Consider the following 23,183-nt stretch of genomic DNA (forward strand, 5'->3'; position numbering starts at 1 on the left):
GGCTCTCTGTGCCCTTCATTCCCTCAGCCAGTGGGATGCCATTGCCTCTCTGCAGCCCGCACTATCCAGCCTGAAGTCTCAGTCTAAAGTCCTCAATCTTAAACACAGCCTTTCTCTTCTCCAGCTCCTTCCAAACTCAGACACTTCCTCTGCATTGACAATGGTTTTGTCTGTCTCCTGCATTACAATTCAGGGTTTCTCCTCATCCTAATTCCAGCTTCATACAAATTAGGGCTAAAATAAGTGATGTATTTGCCTGGCTGCCTGAAATCATCCAGCAATGTCTATTCACAATTGGTATGCTCACTGTCAGGACACTAGAATGTTCTTGATTAGGTGCGTGCATTATGTAAGTATTTTATAATTGTCACTAACTATTGTTTTATCTCTGCTATTTATTACTCTGAAAGAAACAAAATAGCAATTACACACTAATTATATGCTAATTAAATAGCATTTATGCAAGTGGTATTCTGTGTAATCAGAAATATTACTTTTTCATTGGGAAAAGGGACTTTTCTAATTAGTGAACAATTATAACAAATCTACTTGACCTCAAAATAAAGGCCTTATCTAATCATTTATTTGTAAATGGCATGCATTTCAAGTATTTTTGGGAAGTCAATCACATTATAATTTGGGAGCAGTAGAAATAATTCAAAGACTTATTAATTCATCCCTCCTTTCACCCTTATTTATACCATTTAAGGATTATAAATAGTCTTTTATATATGCATAGAAAGATAATGAGACTTAAAAGAAGCATAAAGCTTCCTATCTTATCTTTAAAAATTTCCATTTGTCAATTAACATTATAATAGTACAGGTGGTATTATTGATAGTGAAAGAAATAACACCCAAAGTGCACATTTGAATTCTGTGTTTTCAGTTCAGCTTCCACATGCACAATTGTCTGGCCCCTTTTTCAGCTACATTATTTATATTTATTTGTACAGCATCATTAAAAATCATGTATTTTTACAGTCTCCTGGAGGCTCTGAACCCCTACATATTTTTAGCAAGCATAAGTGAAATACAGATGGGAAAGCACCCAAGCAGCAGTTGATACTCTGTGAGAGTTTTACCATCTTGTTGAAAACATTAGTTCCCAACAAACAGGAATAGGAATAAAATGGGGAAAAAAATTAGATAATAATTGCATCTGAAATACATAAAATTTGCTTTCCCATTTTCATGGAACAAAACAACACTTCAGTCATCTTACCCTTATTGACAGAGACATTGGTTTGCTGTATCCTCCCACATTTCGGGGTGTAAATGTGGTATTGCGATCCCTCAAGAATACAGGTTTCAGCACATAGCCACAACCACCATTGTCCAGGAATTTTCCATCTTGCAATTCCATTTGTGTTCCCGGTGTTTGGAAGTTTAAGGCCACTGTAAAATTATATCAGTATTGATTTTAGTGAATTAGATTTGATAACATTTTATAAAAAAAAGTTAAAAAAAATTTCAAATGAGCTTAAGATATCTACATCTTTCAATTCATATGTAGGATCCTGTTATTTCCCTTAAATTAAGTGATACTCAATAACGAATTATTTGTGCACAAAAACAGTACACTCTTTAGAACTGCACCCTCTTTTAAGAACTAATCTATAGATCTTTTTTACATTGCTATACCTCTCTTCCCTTTTCTTTCTAAATTAGACCTTGGAGAATATGAAATAAGAGATCCTTCTCTCTGCAAGAACTGAATTCACATCCTAGTTTCTCTACAGCAGCAAGACCCTGCACTCCAAACCTGCTATCAAAGATCTGGTGCAGAAGTCAAAACCTCAGGATTGTATCTAACCTTAGTTATGGTGCAGAATTCATCACAAAAACATCTCACCCAGAAGATTAAGAAGCTTTAGTTTAGTTAGAATACTCAGTGAAAATACATATAAATTTATAGAACTAGAAGCAATTTTAAAAGTGTTCTTAAATTTATGTGAGCACACACTCTCTTGGAGCTTAATCCTCAGGTACTGGTGATTATTCTAAGAATACACCTGACAGATTTTTTCCTTTCCTTGGCAGTTCAAAACATTTTCAGTTTGCTGCAGCACCAATAATAAAATATCACACTTCTCATCAACAGGATATTGTAATTCATGAGATAAAGCCAACATTGAAATAGACCTGTTTAATGAAATTTCCCCCTATTCCAGTGCATTGGAGCTTCTTGTCACATTCCAAATAGAAAATGCAGAAGTCAAATCAGCAATGAATTATGACATTATGAACCCATGACATGTGTTAAACAGAGAATGATAAGAAGTCATTTACTTAAAAGGATGGTTTGGTAGGAATGAAAAAAGAAGACTTTAAGCAGTTCAAGTGACCCATAATAATTCATAAAGAGGACCTTATTACATTTTCCTGGGAGATAATATGAATGTATTGAATGAACATTTGACATAATGCAAAAATCCTTATTGCAAGTGGAAAACACACAAAATCATTTTCACTGCAAAAATTACTCATTCCTTCACTGCTTTGATGATCATTTTAAAATATTCTGAAGCAAACAACACAAATAGGAATGAAGCAGCTGGTACAATGGACCTGATATTTATAATATGATATATAAACACATGTTTTTGGTGGGGTTACTTCTGAAGAGCTCTGGTTCCGTAGTCTCAAAACCAATGAATGGGTGGAATACATGAAGTGCTCCCAGAGTGCATCATCTGTTTAATCTGAAAGGAATCCCATCTGTGCTAGCTAAAATTGCTCTGCATCATGAACCAACATGCAGCAAGTAGGAATAACTGGAAACCTTGTCTAGAAAAACCTCAAACAAAACAAAAAAAGCCTCCAAAACAAAACACAACATGCACTCCTGCTTTGATCTAAGTGTTAATGTAAAGACATGATTTTATGTTAATATACACAGGAATTTTGTTTTACCTTTAACAACAGAAACCAAACTTCAGAGTGTTCATATTGCCCATTGCCCACCATTGCCTTTTTTAAACAGGGTTGGTATTTTCTTGGTATGGTTTTGGCAGCGGTTCAAAATTTTCTCTTTATGACTCAACCCATCATCCAGAAACAGCCCCAAATTTGGTGCTATATGATGCTTGTATATTTTAATGCACTGAATCAAGCTGTGCAGAGGATGCTACAGGAGCTGCAACCCTGTGGCCCCTGGAAGTCTGAACTACAGATAAGCCAGGATCTCTCACTCCTCAGGTGAGTCCTAGGCCACACTTTCAGGATACGTGGGTTTAAAAGTGCAACTGAAATTAGGCACATCGAACAGTCAGCTTCAAATAGCAGCTTCCACATGATGAACCAAATTACATGATTGCACATAATGAGACTATTGCTAAATTTACCAAGCTTTATAGGCGACTAAGCAGGAAAATCTGATGTAACAGCAGCAACAAGCAAACGAGAATACTTTATATTTTATCACATTAGGAAAATTACTTTTGCAACACAAGTGAAGGGCAATGTTATTATGGGTTGATATCTCTAAACATCAGCACTGTGTTTTCACTTAATTTAATTTGACCTTAAGAACAAGTTAAAAAACGCATGGAACAGTAGTTTTAATTTACTTACTGGTTTCTTTGTATTGCAAGTTTTAAGGTGATTAAGCAAATGTGAGATTTTGTGTCATATTCTCTGAGATGCAAACCTCTACTAAAACTGTTTACAGGGCTCATAGCTGCTTGGAGCCTCCCAGGGCACTACTTTATGGTGCATTGATGTACAATTTTTCTTTTTAATCAGGTGCAGTATAGCCCTAACACTTCTTGAGAAATGGTAAGGATCATAAACTAAAAGCTATGCCCAGCAGCTTGAGCTGAGCAATATCTTTCTGCAAACAATCCTGAACTTCTACCCAGTGTTTCATTTTAGCTTTGGTGAATTCAAGAGCAGAACTGTTCAATAATATTCTTTGTACTTTTGTTTTATGAAACAGTATAAATTTAATGCATGTATGAAGAGAGATTTAAACTGACAGTTTATTTTGGAAAGAAACCCAAATGAGCTTGCAATGAAACCATCTGAGCAGTACATAATCTTAATGCATGGTTTTCATGGGGAAGTAAAGGCATCTGAAGTTGAACACGGTGTACATTAAATTTTCTCCTCAGTCCTTTCATTAAGCACCAGAAGAATTTTAATATTGACATCAAAATCAAAGCAGCACAGCAAAACATGGGCTTGGGGAACAACCTGAGCAAAGCAATTCTTCACTGTGATTCCTGCACCTAAAACAGATTTAACTATTCCTAGAACCATGAGGCTAAATCCCCTTCAGATCAGAGTATTGAATACTCAAATCATCTTGCAAAGTACCAAAGCTGCCATGGCAGTCCCAGTAAGCCCCAGGTGTAAATAACTTCATATGGCAAATTGAGGTTAGGAAATAGACTAGCTCCAAAAAATGAGCCAATCCATAATACACAGAAGAATATTATTTTTGACCCCAAACCTCTGTATCACAAGCAGTTAACTGAAGTCAGTTCCACCACTAATTGCAGAACTAAAGACACTCTAAATATTCATACACAGCACCTTCGATAGGTGCCACCATTCAAGACATAATTGATTTGTGGACTAAAAGCAAAAGCTTTGTAAAACCAAAATGAGAATTGTGACTGTGATTTGTAGGCATTGAGGAAAACTGCACATCTTTTGATCCTGCCTCTCATTAATATTCCCAGTGGGACTTTTAAATTGTAATTTTTTATTTTTTGTTCTTTGCTTGCTGGTTCTATCAGCTACATCACAACCATAAGGTTTAATGCATTTTCCCATTTAAATGGGAAGATTTTAAAATAGATAAGGACACATTTGTCACCATTTTTTCTTGAAATGAGTTACTTAATTGCATTTTATGCCATTTAAAAATGCATCTCAAAATGTATCAATTTTATGCCCTTTCAAAAAAACTCATTCAGAAAGCACTCACAGTGCCAATGTTCCTATCTCCATGGTTTACCTCACTCATTTGAATCTAAAGAGATGTAATAGATCACACTTTTATCAGCCTTCTTGTCTTGCTCTCAGCTCTTTCCAGTTGTCTGTGCTCTTAAAGTGGGCCACTCACAATGAATGCAACGAAAATCTGTGCCTCAGATATCCCAAATCTGAGCTGAATTCCACCCAGCCTGGGAAATGCTATTGCAAACAGGAGCGTATCCTAATGCTCTGGAATGTTGCCATTGCTTATGAGATGATCAATGTGATTGGATTTGAAGCCACTGCTTTCATTCCACACCAGCACTCCAAGCTGGGCACAGACTGTCTAGGCTTTCTTCTCACATGCAGGTCACAGCTGCACTCAATCCATCACTGCCCAAATTTACAGAAATATTTCAGAAGTCCAGGAAAGATGGAGCGAGACTATTTACAGGGGCATAACAGGACAGGGGGGAAGAGCTTCAAAGTGAAAGAGAATAAACCCGTGAAGAGGTGAGACCCCACACAAACTTTATGAGCAAGGACTTTGGTCTACTAGACCAAAAATAAAGAAAAAAAACCTCTTTTTTTTCTACCAGAAACAAAATAAAATATATAATGATTGATTTTCCTACAACACAGAGCAAGCTTATATGGACAATATACATTTTGGCATAAAAAGTATCACCTCTCTTCCTGGCAAAAAAAAAAAATCAGTAAAACTGTATTTTTTCTCTTCCCTAACAGACTCCAAATTGTATTAATCTTAATGATAACTTCTGGCTTCATTTTTCACCTGCACATTTTGAAATGGTTGTTTTCACTCTACAGAAGCTTGATTTATGGCTTACAATGTGAGGGATTCTGCCATAGGAAGAGGGACTGCTCCTCTGAGAGCTGAATAAATGCATAACTGCATGACATAACATCCTTAAAATGTGCAGTCAGTCTTTTTTGTATGGTCTTTGGGCCAGTTTAATACTGTGGCTCTAAAGACACTGTCATTAGAAATGTGAAGAATCCAGTCACACAGTTCATAACTGCTGACATTGCTCCTACTTCATTACAAGTGGTCCTACTGGAAAAGAGATGTCAGGTGATTAAGAGTCCTCCATTGTCCAAGTAAATCTGCAAAGGGTTTAAGTAGAGATCCTCTCTTGTGAGATTCTCATGGGAAAAGTACCTAAAGCATTTCTGATAAATTATCAGATCTAAAAATCTAAATTGATTTTTGCTGTCTAATTAATGTGTCAGTCTGAAAGTCACACTTCAGTGTAAGTCTGAGTATTTTTGGTTGTCATTTGACCAATTTTACACATGAAACGTTTCCAAAATAATTTTTAAAATTTACTTAACTTGTGATTCTTGGCAGAAAAGTGAATATTATCAGCTTCCCTCTCCTGTTTTAGTCTGGAGTCACTGACAGGTTTTAGAACAAGATCAGCAATTACTTCAGAAACAATTGTGTTCCTGCAATTTTTTCCCATCTTCCTTTAAAATTTATTAGACTTCACATAAATTATTTACTATTCTATTGGTTGTCTGCAGTGAAGACAGCTGGAAAAACTGATAAAATGGAATTTCAGTGTTTCTTTGCTTTAAAGTGAAATTCCAGTATCTATGACACACACCAAAAACTGCCTAAAAAGAAGCAGAATAGCCCAAGAGCTTTTTCATAAACCTGGCAGTAGAAGCATTTCTGCAGAAGAGACATAAAACCTTCATTCAAAACCACTCCCAGCATTTGGAGCCATTCCAAAGGAAAGTTGAGTGCATTTGGAGAGCTTCAGATGTTGAATCATATTATCCCACCTATCTTGCAGGTGTCTACACCTGAATTAGCAGTACCACTTCACTCTTTGTGAAGACTAAATCAGTGAAATTCAAGGGAAAACATTAAAAAAAAAATTAGTCCTCTAGGTTTCACTTCCTAAGGAGGCATTTCTGGACTATTAAAACCAGTAGAAGAGAGCAATAATATAGTTATTGACACAGAACCCAAGCAGGGTCAGGTTTGAGTCATTTTAATTTCCACAGGTGAGGCATACCAAGATCAAAATTAGTTGGTTTCTTTTCCCTTGGTTGCTTCAGAGATTAAAATCAGAACTAGTTAGAGAGCTCCTTATCACTCCTCTTTTCATGCATCATTTTTTACCATATTTTGTCATATTATTGCACACAAGACTGAACCACAAAACAGATGTGACAAAATTGCCAAGCTGCATTTCAGTGTCACAGTCCAAAATAAAACCTACAGAAAGTAAAAAACCCATCATACAAGTACAACTTTCACAGCAGCATATAAATTTATGCACACCCCAAAAAGCACATATGAGATATTCTGAAATAAAATTCTCTACCTACAACACCATGGTTTTCTCCTGTAAGTTATGGCATGTTTTGGTCATTCCTGCAGAGTGCTTTGGTACATGTAGAACATTTCCAAATGCCACATTCAAAAGGTTATTTAAGTCTTTTTTTATTATGATTTTCACCAAGGCTTTCTTTCATTTTGGATTTTTGTTGTTTTTTTCAGTCTATATAAAACAACTGATATCAGTTTATTTAAATAAATGTCCTGAATTTTATTTCCCTGCATAAATCTTTCCATTTCATTTTATTTCCTAAATAAAAAGGAGACATGGATACATCAAACCAGTTCTTTCCAGTGCCTCACTGCAGTTGTATGCAGGAGGCATACTAATTTTCACAGACTATGAAAAGTGAGGGTTTTTCTCCATAAGACCTCTTTTTTCCCAAAACCTCCTGTTCTTGTGAGTCTCAGTTTTCAGAGAATGGACAGGGAGTACACAGTGATATCCAAAAGCTATTTTGTGGAAACTCTGTACTTTTTACTGAGCTTTTTAACTTGCCTTCCTCTGGAAATTAGGTTTACACAATTACATGTCTTGTCCTCAGCCCCAAAAAGTCTTGAGCCTGTTGGACCATTTCATCCTGCTTTAGCTGAGTGCCAGGCTGCTCCAAGTTAATATGTTCCAAGCAATTCAGAGAAAATTGCTGGCAAGGTACAGAAGAAAGCACTGTTTTGAGTCAATCACTAAGGGAAGTGAAGGAGTAACTCAGTTCTCATAATTACAAGATGCAGAGGCCTGGAAGGCAGTTTGAACAAAACCTAATATATTTTCTTTGCCCAGCCAGAAAGGTTATGGATGTTAAAGGAATGTAAGCTTGCAGGTGTGGGGAGGAGAAGGGAGTTAAGAAGGGGAATAGGTGGCAAAGAGAAATCCAAGAGTCCTTTGAAGAGTTTCAGGGAATTGCAAAAGGGATCTAGAGGATTCACTTCTGTGCATGGGGTGTAAAGCACAAAGGCAGGCAGACAGGAGGGGTGTGTGAATTATACAGACATGGGACAGATATAAAAATCAAAAGTCTGTGTTAAATCAGTGAAAGGACATCAGCAGAAGATTCACTGAGATACCCTCACTTTGGGAGTTGCATTGTGAAGAGCTGCTATATTTCTGCCAAACAGCTATCTAAAGCAGATTAGGGAATAAATAGATCTAACATAGCTTGGAAATAATGTATGTGGAGAATTGTTTTTAATCAGCCTATTCCCATGTGAAAAATAGAGGGGTTTTTAAGTGAAGATGCAAATGAAGTGACCAAGAGGGCAAATCTAACCACTTCCTGCAGATTTTTAATTCTTCCAGGAAGGGGCCCAAACCCCCTATGCACCAAAAGTCATATGTTTTGCATATTAATGTTAGACTGACTTCTCATTAAGGCACACTTTGAGTAAACAGCCAGTGTAGTAATTTTGAAAGATTTTGGCACTGTCTGTGATCTAACAAATGGTTATCCTTTGCAGAGATAAGTGTGGAGATTCACAGGCTAGAAAGAAAACTAGTAAATTGCAGTATGATAAGACTGGGAGATTAATTCAATTTTAAATTAAGGACCTCTGGCGAGTGCTTTCTCTAAGAATGAAACAAACTTCCTAGTTTTTAATGGCAATGTATAGTTTAGATAGCAATGATAGCACACAGGGAGTGCAGCACCCCAGGTAAATAATCCAGACATGGCACTAAGTGTGGATGAACCACAAGGACACAACATAATCAAACCAATTTCACACAGTATGGTGATGAGAAGATACTTGGATAGTCCAGCACAAGTCCAAATCTGTTCTGCAAATAAGCATTTATGAGGACATAGAAGCAAGTCAAATTTATACTAAATAGTAATTTTTGTACTCCTTATGTAGTTATGTAAAATAACAGTCAGGATGGAGAAAGTAACTTGTCACAGAAGATATATGGAGAGCTGAGAAAGGAAACAAGTGGAAAAGGAAGCCTGGAACAAGGGTGACATAAGCTCCAGGGCCCTACAGACAGAATGAAATCTGTGCCTGTCCTTGGATGAGTGTGTATTTCAACATAACAAGGTGAATCCACACCTTTCACCTCTCAAAACCGAGAGCCTAAGGCAAAGTGCCCTGCTCACCCCACAGTCTCCCTCAGGTGGCCTTGGCAAAGACTCAAAGACAGAATATATACCTGGGTACAAAAACTATTCTGCTCTACTTTACCTAGGGCTGAAGAAAATTTAGCAGGCAAACATAGAAATATGTTCTGGAACTGAGAATCTTTTAAACTGAAGAATAAACACGTGAAGGTAAGATGGTCTCTAAAGCCATTAAAAAGGACAAAATGCTTACAGGTGAGAGGTTTTCCAAAGCCTGCTGGGTACAGAAGTCATGCCATGCTTATTTTGAAAAAATTCAAATAAATAACTTTCAATGAAGAAGCAGAAGTTACCACTTTTTTTTGTTGCCCAGGAAACGAATATGTTTTGTACTGGAAATTAAAATTCTACATGTATGTTCATCTGAATAAAGACTGGAGACTCCCAGCAGCTCCCAGCTGTCTCTGGATGTTGTGCTGACCAGGAATGTTTGAGTGCTGCCTTGTGTAGCATATCCTGTTCTGGGAATTTTTGGCACTACTATCAATTGTTGTGCTCACATCTGCACCTAAGCAAGTCACAGAGTGCCACTGAAAACCCACAGACCCTTCAGAAGAAACTTGCATTGCTGAGTAATGGAAACTTAAAAATGCTGAGCTTGTTATTAGTGATTTTCTTAATATCCAATTCAAAGAGGTAGTTTAAAGAGATTAATAAAATAGAATAAATGGAATATCTGGGATAGGAAACAGCTATTTAACACAAAGTGATATTTACAATTACTAGTGAGAAAAAACTGGTGGAATATGTGGGTTGAAGGAAAATTTTATACAACAAAAATTAAAATAATGCCACTGGGGGAAAATACATAACCTACATAACACCAAAATACTATAGGAAGCAAGAAACTCCTTTATCTGTAAAGCCTAGAATGCAATAGTTTCTGCAAGGATACATACCCATCTGACACCCTACATTCCAGAACTCCTGAGGATTATAATTTGACGAGCTCATTCTTGTTCCCTTGGGGTAAATTCTTGTAATAAATCTTGTAGTATGTGAAATAAACTCTTTAGCTGATAAACAGAAGGATAAAATCTTGGTAAGAAAACCTTTGTTATTAAAGAATCCTATTTGAACAAATAATAAAAATACAGTAATTTGATCCAGCAATTTTTTTACACAATATTATGCCAATTTATTCTATTTTAACATCATTTTATTTTGAAATATATTCATTTGTTCATTTAATAATTAATTTTTAAACCTTAATATTTTGTGTGTATTTGAATCTGACAGTATTCCTGTATAAAGAAATATATATTCCTTTGTAAGAAGTTCATTATCCAAAAACCATCCCTTCACTGTAATATTCTGTTTCTTCACCTTTTTGCAGGGTAACCTTATGATTTCTACACTAAAGCCCACTGTATTCTCATGGGAAACTGAGACACAGGAAACTGCACAAAAGTTTCCCCCTTCTATAATAGCTCAAAATGAAAAAAAAAGGGAAAAAAAATCATCTTTAGATGATCTTGGCTTGTTTGTTGTTTGGAGGTTTAAATAAAATGGCTAAATAATATTAGGACCAGGGAAGAGCACGTTTTCAAAAGCCACTGAAATTCTTGTTATATAAGCCTCAGAAGATAACTATCATGTACATTGTTTTTCCTTCTGCTGGCAGTGTTCCCTCCTTTCTCATATGTAAGCATTGACTGCAGGGATGTGGGAAACTTCAGATGACTTCTATCTGCACGATTCCTTTTTAGTGATTAAACAAAAATCTACATTTCCAGGGTCATCTCTCTGATCTCCATTTTCCTCTCACCTCATTTTTTGTTTGTTTAGCGGTTTTGTTTGGTAGAGTTTGGTTTGCTTTGTTGTTTGGGGGTGGTTTTATTGAGGGGGAGGAGAGGTTCTAGAGCTACTTTTCTATCTCCTAGAGTGCTGGAGGAACCAGAGAGAGGACTCAGTGGCTGGAAAATCCTACTTTGTGACACTGTTCAGCATCATTCACCTCGCCAGCTGTTGCCCTGAAAACTAAAACCTGATAATGTTTTCATAGCTTTAGTTACTTTCCCATGGAAGTTCTATAAACAGAAGTTGTTTATCACATTCCTTCTAAGAAACATCTTTTGATGGACGTTTCACACGACCAGTGTGCTTGGGAAGGTGTAACTTAATTATCCAATTCCTGGTCATTGTTGAGAATCTATAAATACTGGGGTCAGAAAATAAAGTTCCTTCTTTCCTGTTCTACCACTGGAAAGTGTTCATGTGAATCATTTTGTGTCCTTTAGCAACAGCCAGCCACTGAATCACCTCCACAAAGTGAGTGGGCATGTGGCAGCCTTCATTGTCATTGTCACTGTCATGCTCGGTGATCTCTGCTTTTAACGCTCCCTCGGGGCTCTCTGCAGGCAGCTGGAGCTCAAACAGCAGAGGCTGCACCAAATGGAGCTGCTCCAGCCCAGAATGGTTTGGATAATTCAGTTTGGCTGGGATGGAAGGTCTGCTCCAGTGGAGCAAGCTGCCTGCTCTGGGGTTTATCCATCCCATTAATGAGGACTCTCTTATCTGCACTTGTCACCAAAGCCAGGCGACTGCCGAGCCAACTCCGCTCAGTTCTCAGCCCAGACATGGGGGTGGGGAGGGAGGTGGTGAAATTTATTCCACGCTTTTTCAAGTGCTGACTGCAATTCCTAAATTACTTGATGCAGAAAACAATGAATTGAAAGGCAGACGTACATTTTTTAGACTGTGTTAATATTTGTTCTTATAAAAATACACGGAATTAAAGCAAAGTTGAATTTCAGTTTTCCTCCCAAAGCCAACAGAAATAAAAATATTATGCAAAGTACATATCTAAAACAGTGTTATACAAAGAACCAAATAAAATCAGACAGCAGGTGTTTCATAAAATTTTAACCCTTCAATGCCTAAGCAGTGAAGCAATCATAGCACCAATGTAACTTTTAACTGATTGACTCAAAAGAAATTACCTGAAGATCTTAAAAGTTTTCGTGCTGCACTCTCTCCAACTGAATTATTTTCATAACACTGCTGATGCTGCAGGGAATGCTCAAAGCTCACAAACTTCTGAGATTTGGTATAAACCACGAGGTCTGACAATGCAAGGGCAATCTTTCCCTTTCTCACCTAAACATCATCAGATGAATAATGGAATAAAAAAGTCACAATGATGAGTATTTCATTATTATTAATATTAATAATTCAGAGAAACAATCATTTTGGATGCATAAAGCATGAAAAAATATGTCACAGTTAATGAATCTAATAAATATGACCTTTAATAGTGAGATCTGATCTGCTGAGAGAAAACTGAGGTTATTGTGCCCACGTTTATCACAGCAATCATAGGGTGAGTGGAGAGATCCTTCCTAGCAGAATGTTCTTCTCGATAGCTTTACAGTTTTCCTGCTCCTAAGAGTGGTTTGCAAATAATATAATTTTTCATGGCTTTTAATGTTGCTCCTTAAAAATATACCTCCAACTTTCTATTCATAAATATATAAAGTACTAGAAAAGACCAACAGAATAAACTCATCTATAAAATGTAGAATAACAGGAAAATATTACATTGCGCCAAGAAAATTAATCAAAGGCCTATTCCTTTAAGCATTGCCCTGAAGTTAGGAAAACTCTTTTCTTCTTGATTAAGGTTGAAAGTTCTCTCACCAAAATCTTCATTTAGTCTTGCTCAATTACCAAAATAAGCCAAAGTGACTGAAATTTTACCAGGATCTTCTCTCTTACAGAGAAGCACTGTGTGACCACTTCATTTTCCTCAGCATAACTTCTGAGCTAATTGGGGGCTCAGAGCACTGCTGATCTCAGATCAGAGAGCTGCTGATGCTAATCATGTTTACATTCCATTAAAGCTTTTGAAGGCAAATTCTCATCCCACAAAATAATAGAGATTACCTGCTCATGGCTCTTAAACTATGCAACGTTCAAGTGCATTAATTATTCTGGGGCTATGTCCCATGAGGACACCAGGAGTCTACTGCCATGGAAATCCTGAAAAATACAACTCTGGAGGCAGGCAAAGCCAGCAGCATCACTGGGGTATCTTGGCTGTGGATTCAAATGCTCTCCCACCCTCCCATAAAGCAATACAGTGGGACATCAAGGCAAATATTCCAACAGAGTGGGACCCTGGAAACCACTTTCTCTTCTGCCTGGGAAACATGAGCAGATCCTTTTTGTTGCTGCTGTTTAAGAGTCTGTGGAATTCATTCTAGTCCGTTACATGGTCCTACAAATATTCTTGAAACCTATTGTCTAGAGAGCTGGTCCTTCCTGGTCAGAGTCCATCCTTCCTCAGAATTTTTCCTTACTATTTCTCCATGTCAGTTGGAATGAGAAAGAAGAAAAAAACTTTCAAATCATATAAAAAAAAAGAGACACTGCTTCTCAGCGAGAGTGCTGGGCTCTGAGGAGCACTGCTGGTTTAGCCACATTCAGGCAATCAGAGCATGATGTGCAAGAGTGACTGGGTACACCAGGTGCTGCCTGACATCCTAAAAAAGCTGAACAAGGCAGTTTCAACCTTGATGAAGCAACAGATTTTCCGTGGTAGAGAGTTATAGTTGGTTAAAAAAACTAAGTTCAATTTGACTTTCAAACACCAAATTTTTACACTTTTTTCAGAAATAAAGTTAAGTCTCTGCATGATAAATCTAAAAACACCTCTTCAGCTCCAGGTGCTGAAAAATGTTCCAGCACAACCAGGAATGTGCACCTAATTTAATGCAAAAAAATCCAGAACTGAAGAAAATAGGAGACTTTATCTATCTTAAAAATAGACTGGAAGACCTGGGGAAGAAATGGTTAACTCTGCCTGTTGTCATCAGGTACTGCTGTAAGTGTTCTCTATACATAGTTCCAGGAGAGCCATGGCACCAACAAAACACATCTTAAATCTACTGTGGGACCGAGAGCCTGGGACAAGCACAAGTTTTGAGAGAGGAAAATGTTGAAGTTCAAGATGGGAGCACAGGAAGGGGTTGATTTTGAGTTGGGTACTAAAATGTGGTCCAGTCTGACTTTTCTTATAAGAGTAGGAAAACTCTGAAACCTCGAGCTAAAAAATGTAATTTCCAAATGCACTGATCTTAGTAATTTTAAAGTTTTCTCTTTAAATTTTAAATTAAATTTAAAATATAAATTATTTTAAAATAACTTATTTATAACAACTTTTCAGTTTAGTCTCTATTTTAAGATAATCGAGTTTCTTTAAAAAAAAAAATCTGTGTGTTCTCTATATTCAATTGCAGCAAAAGTTACCTTTGGTTTTTTTTGAGGTGGGGGTGAAAGTCTATGATCTCTTCTTCTTCTGGTGGGACTCCTTGATGGCTGAAGAGGTAACGTGTCATGTGCGTCGTCATCCTCAGACTCAGATTCAGAGTCACTCAGTTCCTCTGTCTCACCACCATATTCAGCATCCATCCTGAGCAGACCTTCCTCAATTGTTCCAACTTTTTTATTTTTTATCAGAACTTTGAATTTTAATGCCTATAGAAAAGAGGTTGAACAATAGTAACTAGAATTACTTAGGTTTTCATCTCTTGGTGTTATTTAACCAATCTTCAAAGTTGTTTATTAAATATAATGATGTGAGGTTGCAAAATGAATTAAAATAGAGTGAGGCAGAAGCCAAAGCCAAAGAAACCAAACAGAATCTGGGGATCAATGTACACAACAGAATGAGCCTATCTAACACCCTGACAGGAAAAAAGGCTCTCTGCCACAGGAACCCAGATGCTGAAACTATGAAAAGATAAAAGTAGAAAGCTAAGTAAGAGCCAAAAGTGATAGCCAGGCAAGACATAGAAGGTATATTTTTTTACTTATTTTTTTACTTCTATTTTAAGCCTAAATGTACTTCTATGTGTATATACACACTTAAAGATGTGTCTGCTATTCATTTGGAATGTTTTCATCTATCACTAAGCCTGCAGGAAATTTGTTATTTGATTAATGCCTTTGTGCATATCTCTCTGGTGTACCAAATGAAAACTTTTGTTTATAACTTGTGTTATTTTACAGTAGAACCTTATGCTGGTCTTACCTGGCCAGGGAAACAAAAGTTTGGTGATTTTGCCTAAGCAGTTTCTCTATTTTTAAATAGACGTGTATCAACCTCCATAATATGTAATGTAGAGGGAGAAAAACATCATTGAATTATATTGATTCTAACAGCATGGCTTTCATCTATGGAACAGAATCCTATGAGTATATATTTCACTTCAATTTACAAAACTATATTAATAGTAAAGCTTCTATTATGCAGCAGTACATCTGTGCACAGGAGCTGTCAGGGAGTAACAGGACTTACTGTCACTCTTGAATAAAGTGATCCACAAAAATGTTCTTTGAATTTCCTATGCTCTAGTGGAAAGGAAGATTACACTACTGGGAGTGTGGCGGGAAGAGGGAACAAAAAAATTCACAATAAATGAAAGGTAACTGAAATGCTGTGTTTTAAGGTATCCACGAAGTAAATATGAAAGGTATGGATAACAGAAATATATAAAGCCAAAGTTTTTTAGTAGAAACCAGAGCCATAGGCAAGGATAGAGACATTCCATTTATTTCCATTGCAAGCTCCATTGCTCATAATCCCCCTATCGCTTCAGATCTCGTGTTGGTAGTTTGCCAGGGTGCCAGTGGAATGAGACATCCTATGCCCAATATCTATCAATGCCATGCTGCTGGAAGGTTTGATTAGTCTCTCTGCACTGGTGACTCAGGATAAGGATGCCCTTTAACATTGCCTTCATTTCTTATTAATGCACTCTTTTTTTTATTTTTCTCTGGTATTTTTAGAAGAGTTTTAATATGATTAATGCTACTCATGTTTTTTAAGAGTTCTGAATTTTGCTTTGCATGTTCACATTTCCCAGTATCTAAAAGCAATTCTATCCACTTTTGATCTTGTATTTTGTTATTCATGGGAAGACTTCATTCTACAAATAAAAAAAAATAAAATAAAATAAAAAAAGACCTGGTATACAAGGGAAGAAAAAACTATCTATGGTTACATTACTGCCTCCTATATGCAAACATAACTTTAAGTAAAAAAAGACAATAGTGTGTGTGTGTGTAATGATATAAAAATGGGTCATGATGTCAATCAGTCTCTAAAATTCTGTTTGCGAGCTGTTAGCAAAAACATAAACATCCTGAGGTAGGAGAAGTTTTTTAAGGTTTGCTTTGTTTTCTACAAAGGTAACATTCTAAAATCATGGTTCTTTTCAGAAACAGTTACAAAAATACTCCAGAGAATTTGCTATTTTTTGGCCAGAAGCAAATGACAATAATAGTTACCCCCAATCACTGAAAGTGAAACACAGAGTGAAAAAATGGCATAGGCTTTTGTCTGAACTTCACACATCTTCAAAAAAACTTATAACAAATGTATGGTTACAAATTCAGTGACTGTGTGAAATCTGAGTTCTTTAATTGGTAATCAGCACTGCTAAACATGTGACACCTTTTTCTCTACATGTCCAGGTCTTCTAAGAGAGCTGAAAAGCCTTTTAATGAGCTGAAAGTCTGAGCATTCACTATAACTTCTCCTTTCTAGTTTTATTATGAAAGGCAAAATATGTTAAAAATACATTTGCTGTTTACTTCTATAAAAACTGCAAGCATACTAAAAAATTCAAATATGTAAAACATCATAGGACCTCCCTAGAGCATAGTGGGACTTCAAGACTGGCATAAGCAAAAACCTCGAAGTGCAATCAACTAGAACAAATATTTACATAATTAAATGAACAAAACCTTTTTCTTGTGCATTCTGGTTAATGGGATGTATAACACAAATCAGCTGAAGTAATGCCAAGTTTCCAAGATAAAAATCACAAGCACTTTGGATCGGGCAAACCCACCTATTGATGACTACAATTAATGTGAAAATTCAGTGCCCAGAAATGTAAGGAACAAACCCTGGATTTGAGACAGAAGTATTAAAGACAGAATAGCTTCTCCTGTTTAAATTGAGCTTGTTGTTCTCCCTTCTTCTCTCCTGACCAGCTGTAGGTGCTCAGTTAGAGGAATATCAAGCCTTGAAAATCTTGCTAAGTAACAAAGTTAAAATCTCTTCTGAGTTTTACATAATATTCTATTTCAAGAATGATACTGCTGCCTTAAATACTGATATAGGGTTAAGATACAACACCTCCTGTGAAGTCTGACACAGGGAAAGGTTTTGAGACAATGACAAGATTTGTTAAGTACAACTGTTAAAAAAACCCAACACCAGCTATCTTTAACGAATCACACTTAGTGAAGTGTGAATGGATGTCTTTGTGGCAGCCTTATAAATCACAGTTATCATCTACAGATACTTTATATCAATACTGTATACTTATTATACAGATATTTTTAATCAATACCACCAGCAAGGTCTGAGCTCTAGGCAAACAAATATTAATTATATCAGGAGCAGCATTTTAGCTACCTCATAGCAAGTTTTCCTACAACACATTTACCCAGTGAGAAGCACCCTACCCTGAAAATTCCATTTCTGTGTTGTGCTCTGTAGTAGACTTCAGGTAAGTCTACTTACCTTAAGTCTACTTAAGGATAAATAGCTGTGCTATAGCTGAAACTATATTCTACATGGGCAACTAAATCTCTGCATGCATTGGAAATAAGTCCAGATGATTGCACAGAAAGATGAGATGGTTACAGGTTGGCTCAGAGTCTTCATTGCACAGATTCCTTACCAAAGTTCAATGGTCCAAGAAGATGCCTTACCAAACAAACCACATGACTTTTATACACCAAATAAGCCATTGACCCAAGACCTACCTGGGTAATGATATAAAATATGGCAATGTCTTGTTTTTAGTTACCTCCTGAAGTTGCTTTACAATGCAAAGAAGCTATTAACAGATAATGACTGTCACATGTTTACCACATTTCTGGGAAAATCATGTTCCCTCAAGAGTGCAATGCCTAAAAATAGTGAAGGAATTAGATGAGTCTTCTGTATGTACTCACTACAGCCTAGAGATTCCTGAAATTTTATGAGAAACAGTATGGATTTTTTTATTATTATTTTTGAGGTCATCACCAAGACATACCACATTCTTTTTTTTTTTTTTTCATATTTTTTGTAAAGAATAGATGCCATAGACTGATCAAAAGGCATAAGAGTGACTAGAAACATTTTGACTTGCTAAGAAACAAAAGTATTTCTGATGCAAAGACTTGGTCAAGACATTTGCATATGTGAATGTGTTGGTCAAAATAAATAGGAATTAATCTCATAAATGAAGCAACAGAATTAGATGTGCTTAATCTTGAATTTCTCACTGAAAACACTCACTGTGTAGAGAAAGCTCTCCTTTTTATACTGAGTAGATAAAGGTGAAGAAAAGTGTGAAGGATGAGTCCTGGCTTATGGAGTTAGCTGGTTTTCCCCATAATAGCAGAATTTAAAATATCCATAGCCCATGAAGTTGTACTGGAGACCTTCTATTGATCTTTCTCAAGGATCTCATTAAACAGATCCTTTTATTTGGACACCACAGGTTTAACAACCATAGGGAAGCCTTGGCAATCCTGGCCAGAAATGCTTCTGAGACATCACAATGCAGTAATTGATCTTGCAGCTGTGTGGTAAACATTAAAGAGAACTTGTAAAATCACAGTAGTTGCCACTTCACTTTCAGTTAATCACACAGCAATATCTCATTCCAGCTTTGTGACAGGAAACCTGCAAATAATAAAAGATTCCTAACTATCTGATATATCTATCCTGTCAGCAGTGTAAGGCAGTTCAATGCTCTACAATGCAAAATAATTGAGGAACAAACTTTCATCAAAGCATCAATGTGCTTACATTCTTTTCTGTGTTATATTGGATGCCCACATGCTCCTTTCAATTGCTGTCAGATCTCTTGAGAGGAAGAACACAGCAGGGTAAGTAAAACCTTATCTCTTCTAGCATCCTGATATTTTCTAAGTTCATCTACAAATTGCTGCATAAGGCACTTCATTCCTTCACTTTCTATCAGCACATCACCACGAGTGCTGGTACAACCAGCAGAGATGTCTGGCGCCCGTCACTGATGTCAAATCTAATTTAATGCAGGACCTGACTCAAAGGACCTGTTATTCCAGTGAAGATTAGAGGGAGTTCATGAAGTCTCTTTAGAAGCACCATGATGGCCAAGACTGGGAGCAGAGAATTGTATCAGGTCTGTCGCTTTGGGTGGCAAAACATCTTCTTGGGAAAGAGATGGGACAGGTGAAGCTTAAAAGCAGCCTCAGTTTCTCATGGGATAAAGTTTGTGGGAAAGAAAGAAGTAGTGCAAAAGTCTTCTCCTTCCTCCATATGTAGAGGAGGAATTGTGTGCTGAGATGCCACAGAATACAGGAATTGCAGGGAATTAATAATATCAATATAGTCAGATGGAAGTGTGAATATATGACTGAAGGCAAAGAATTAAAAAACCTTTAGTCCTGAAATTTTCTGGGGTTTGTTTTTCAGATGAAGCAAGTGTTGGGAAAAGCAGAGAGAGGAAGTGTTCAGTGATCCTCCGCTTTTATTTCCTGCGCCTCCATGTGATTTTCACTTAGAATTACAATGGTAGGAGACATCATTGCAAGGTGGTCCAAGGAACCACCTAAGAGTGGGCGTGTTCCTCATTTTAACCTCCTTCCACACACACACAATCATCTCAGTTGACAAAGGTATAGTTCAAGACCTACTTAAAGAAAGAAGTAGAAGATTGACCATATAAAAGAAAATTATTTCGATGGAAGCCTCCAAAACTCCAAAACCTAAAAGGAACCTGTAGTTGTCTAATGTTTCTTTGAAGTGTTTGGAGAAACTATGTGATTTCCCACTTCATGTACACACAAAATAACCATTCAATTCTGATCTTGAAGAACACTGAGGTGGCTTTTTCCCTTTTCTTGCTAATGCTCCATCTTGAAAAAAGTGGACCAACAACTTATATAGGTGACAGCTTTTTTCTTTTTCACACTAACTGAGGATCCTTCCAACAAAGAGCATTTCAAATTCATCATTTGTGGTTCTGTAACATCTCTTTTGCACAGCTTGAGTAAAGCAGTCTGAAGACTAAATTCAGAATTTGGTTTTCTCAAATGACAATGAATTTACCCAGGCCTTGAAAATGCACAAGGTCCCAAGCTTTAAAGATGTGATGTCACTAAACTCCTTTTTTGGCTCTTCAAAAAGATGCCAGCCAAAGTCAAGCTTATAACTGAATTTACAAATTCAGTCATAGCTACATATTTCCATTGCTAAGTAAAGTCCTACTGACTTTTCTTACATGCATGATCAGAAAACCTAGGAGAAACAGAGAAGATCCTCATTTGTGTTCATTCTCAAGATAATAATTTTCTGAATTAAAACTTTTGTAATCAGGTGACGACAGTGGCGTTATTTAGGTAATCCTTACACCTTGCACAGATGGGAAATATGTCTCACAATACTTTAATATGTTAAAAGCTCAGGAGAATTAATCTCAGCTGACAGCATTTCCATACATAGACCCAGCAATCCATTTTCAGGCAAAACTCTACAGAGCTGACTCATGAAAACTCTAAGCTGTGGAAATATGAAGTATGAACTCCCTGTATCACAGTAACCATATGGTAAGGGACATATATCATAGAAATTAATATTTTTAAGTGTGTGATTCAGTGATTCCATTTCACTGATTTTGTGCTTGCTTCAGAGGACATATGATCCTTGCACATCTCCTACACTGAATCCAGCCGTGATTTGAGAAGCTTTACAACAAGCCCTCCTGTTTGATAGAGTTTAGATTTTTTCCTAATTGAAAAAACAGTTTTCAAGGCTTCAAAATTATGTTGGAAACCATGATGCAAAAAAATATATTGCTACAATAAAAAAAAAAAAAGGGTGGAGAAACATGAACATTAAATATTACAACATTGTCATGGAAATATAAGAGTACGGTAATACTTCAGCACATCTTCTTGCACAGATCACTTCAAAAATATTTTTCCTTGACAAATCCTTAAAAACTTATTTTAAACACCTTTTGTGTGTTGTTTTTCCTTATGACAGTGCTTCCTTCCCACATTTTCATTTGCATTTTTTTAGCTACTGTAAAAACACAAGGAATAAAATATGGCTATACTGGCAACAGCGAGAAGCTGAAATAAGTATTTTGTATGTGTGCACGTATTTGTGCTACAAAAGACTTGAAAAAAGTTTTTGTCCTTGAAAGAAAATTATGTGCAAAGACTGGAACAAAGGAAATGTATTTGTTTTAGTTTGCAATAAAATTTTCAACACCCATCTAATTGCCTTTTCTGACTTCATGTCCCAGGGGTCTCGGGCCATCCGCTGAGAAACGCTGTCTGAGGGAGAAACACACTGAGAAAGAGAATGGCTTTGCAGTAGCAGAGGACCAAAAAAAACCTCCATCATCACTGTTATTGACAAAAAATGTAGGCTCAGGTTTCCATTTCAATAACATGTTTAAATTTCAGGAATTTCCTTCAATTTAAGCAACAAAAAAATAAATCAGCAAATAACAGATGTATTTCCATGTGTTTTTTTGGTGCAGTTTAAATATTTTTGTTACTACCTGAAGTCTATTTCTGACACAGATGTGATCCATAAATTCAGTCCCAGAGGACTGAAAAAAAAAAATAATGAAGAACCCCACCATCATTTCCATTTCTTTCACAGAGAAAAATGAAAACTTATTACCTCAGGAGAAGGCAGTTCAGTCATATCTACTGCACCACCAATTGGTGTAGTGAGAAGTTTGTCACCTAGAATACTTTTCAAGCAGTCTGCCATTACTTCCTGCTGTTTAGGGCTGCAGTGGTTCTCCAGAGACAGTATAACTGGATAGGCAGATGACTGGAAATATAATTTTAGGATTTTATTATTAATAAATAAAAATATGAATAATTGCTTTTCCAAAATATCTTACAAAAGTCCCCTTGGCCATCTGTATTTACATTCATTTTCAAAAACTTCAGAATATAGATCACTTGTTCCAGGTTAGTAACACAATAAAACACGTAACATTTGTGGAAAAAAGAAAGCACGATTGAAGAAGAAAAAAGAAATGCACCTTCAGAAAGTTAAAACAGAGCTAGACATATATGAAAAAAGGACTGCTTTTCAAATAGTCTATCAAGACTCTGATAGTCTCCCCAAAGCTTGTTCAGAAATTATTTCCTTTACATGAACAAGCTATGGATATTTTTTATTTTTGATAATACCACAAACTTTTCTAGGGACAGTATACACTTTTCTCATCACACTACTCAAGCAAGGGTAATTGAGTAAAAATTAAAGCTAAAAGGTGAAAAAGAGAAAATTAGTAAAAATTAGAGAAGAACTCAAAAGAAATGCATCCATCTAGACTTATAAGTAAATCTCATAAGTTGCCAATAATACTGGTGGATACCAAAAATATAGTCTGAATGAAATCTTTGCTCAGGCAGAGCCTAAATTGTCAGTAAGGAAAACACCATTTTATGTTTTTCCTGTCTTTACATTTGTCTCCTGAGCACTTGCTATTGACTTTTAAGAGAAGAAAAGCTCAGCCTGCATGGACAGCTGGTACCAACCATGACCTGTTGTGATTTTATCATCTCATTGGCACTTGGGCTTGAGAACTGAAGTTTGAATTAGAGTTAAGCACAATATGCTGTGTGTTAGCAAGAAGAGGCAAGTTTTATCCAGTGGGTTTTGAAAAACAGTGGAATAAAATCATGTTTTTAATTTCACTTTTAAAATCAGAGATTAATTAAGTTTTATATAGAAAACAGAA

At 36.4% G+C, this 23,183-nt stretch overlaps 1 protein-coding gene across 1 annotated transcript in view; it reads right to left on the minus strand.

Moving 5' to 3' along the window:
• The window catches only part of LOC131586075 (1-phosphatidylinositol 4,5-bisphosphate phosphodiesterase zeta-1-like), a 46,890-nt gene that overhangs the window by 8,551 nt on the left and 15,156 nt on the right, over positions 1-23,183 (minus strand). Inside the window, exons 6-10 of the mRNA XM_058852812.1 lie at positions 22,106-22,261; positions 14,662-14,889; positions 12,354-12,510; positions 10,311-10,427; positions 1,226-1,398 (exon numbers count right to left, since the gene is read on the minus strand). Coding sequence (XP_058708795.1) covers positions 1,226-1,398; positions 10,311-10,427; positions 12,354-12,510; positions 14,662-14,889; positions 22,106-22,261 — 831 coding nt within the window. The remainder of the gene's footprint in view (positions 1-1,225; positions 1,399-10,310; positions 10,428-12,353; positions 12,511-14,661; positions 14,890-22,105; positions 22,262-23,183) is intronic.

This window comes from Poecile atricapillus, chromosome 18 (assembly GCF_030490865.1).
Source record: "Poecile atricapillus isolate bPoeAtr1 chromosome 18, bPoeAtr1.hap1, whole genome shotgun sequence".
Taxonomy (NCBI): domain Eukaryota; kingdom Metazoa; phylum Chordata; class Aves; order Passeriformes; family Paridae; genus Poecile; species Poecile atricapillus.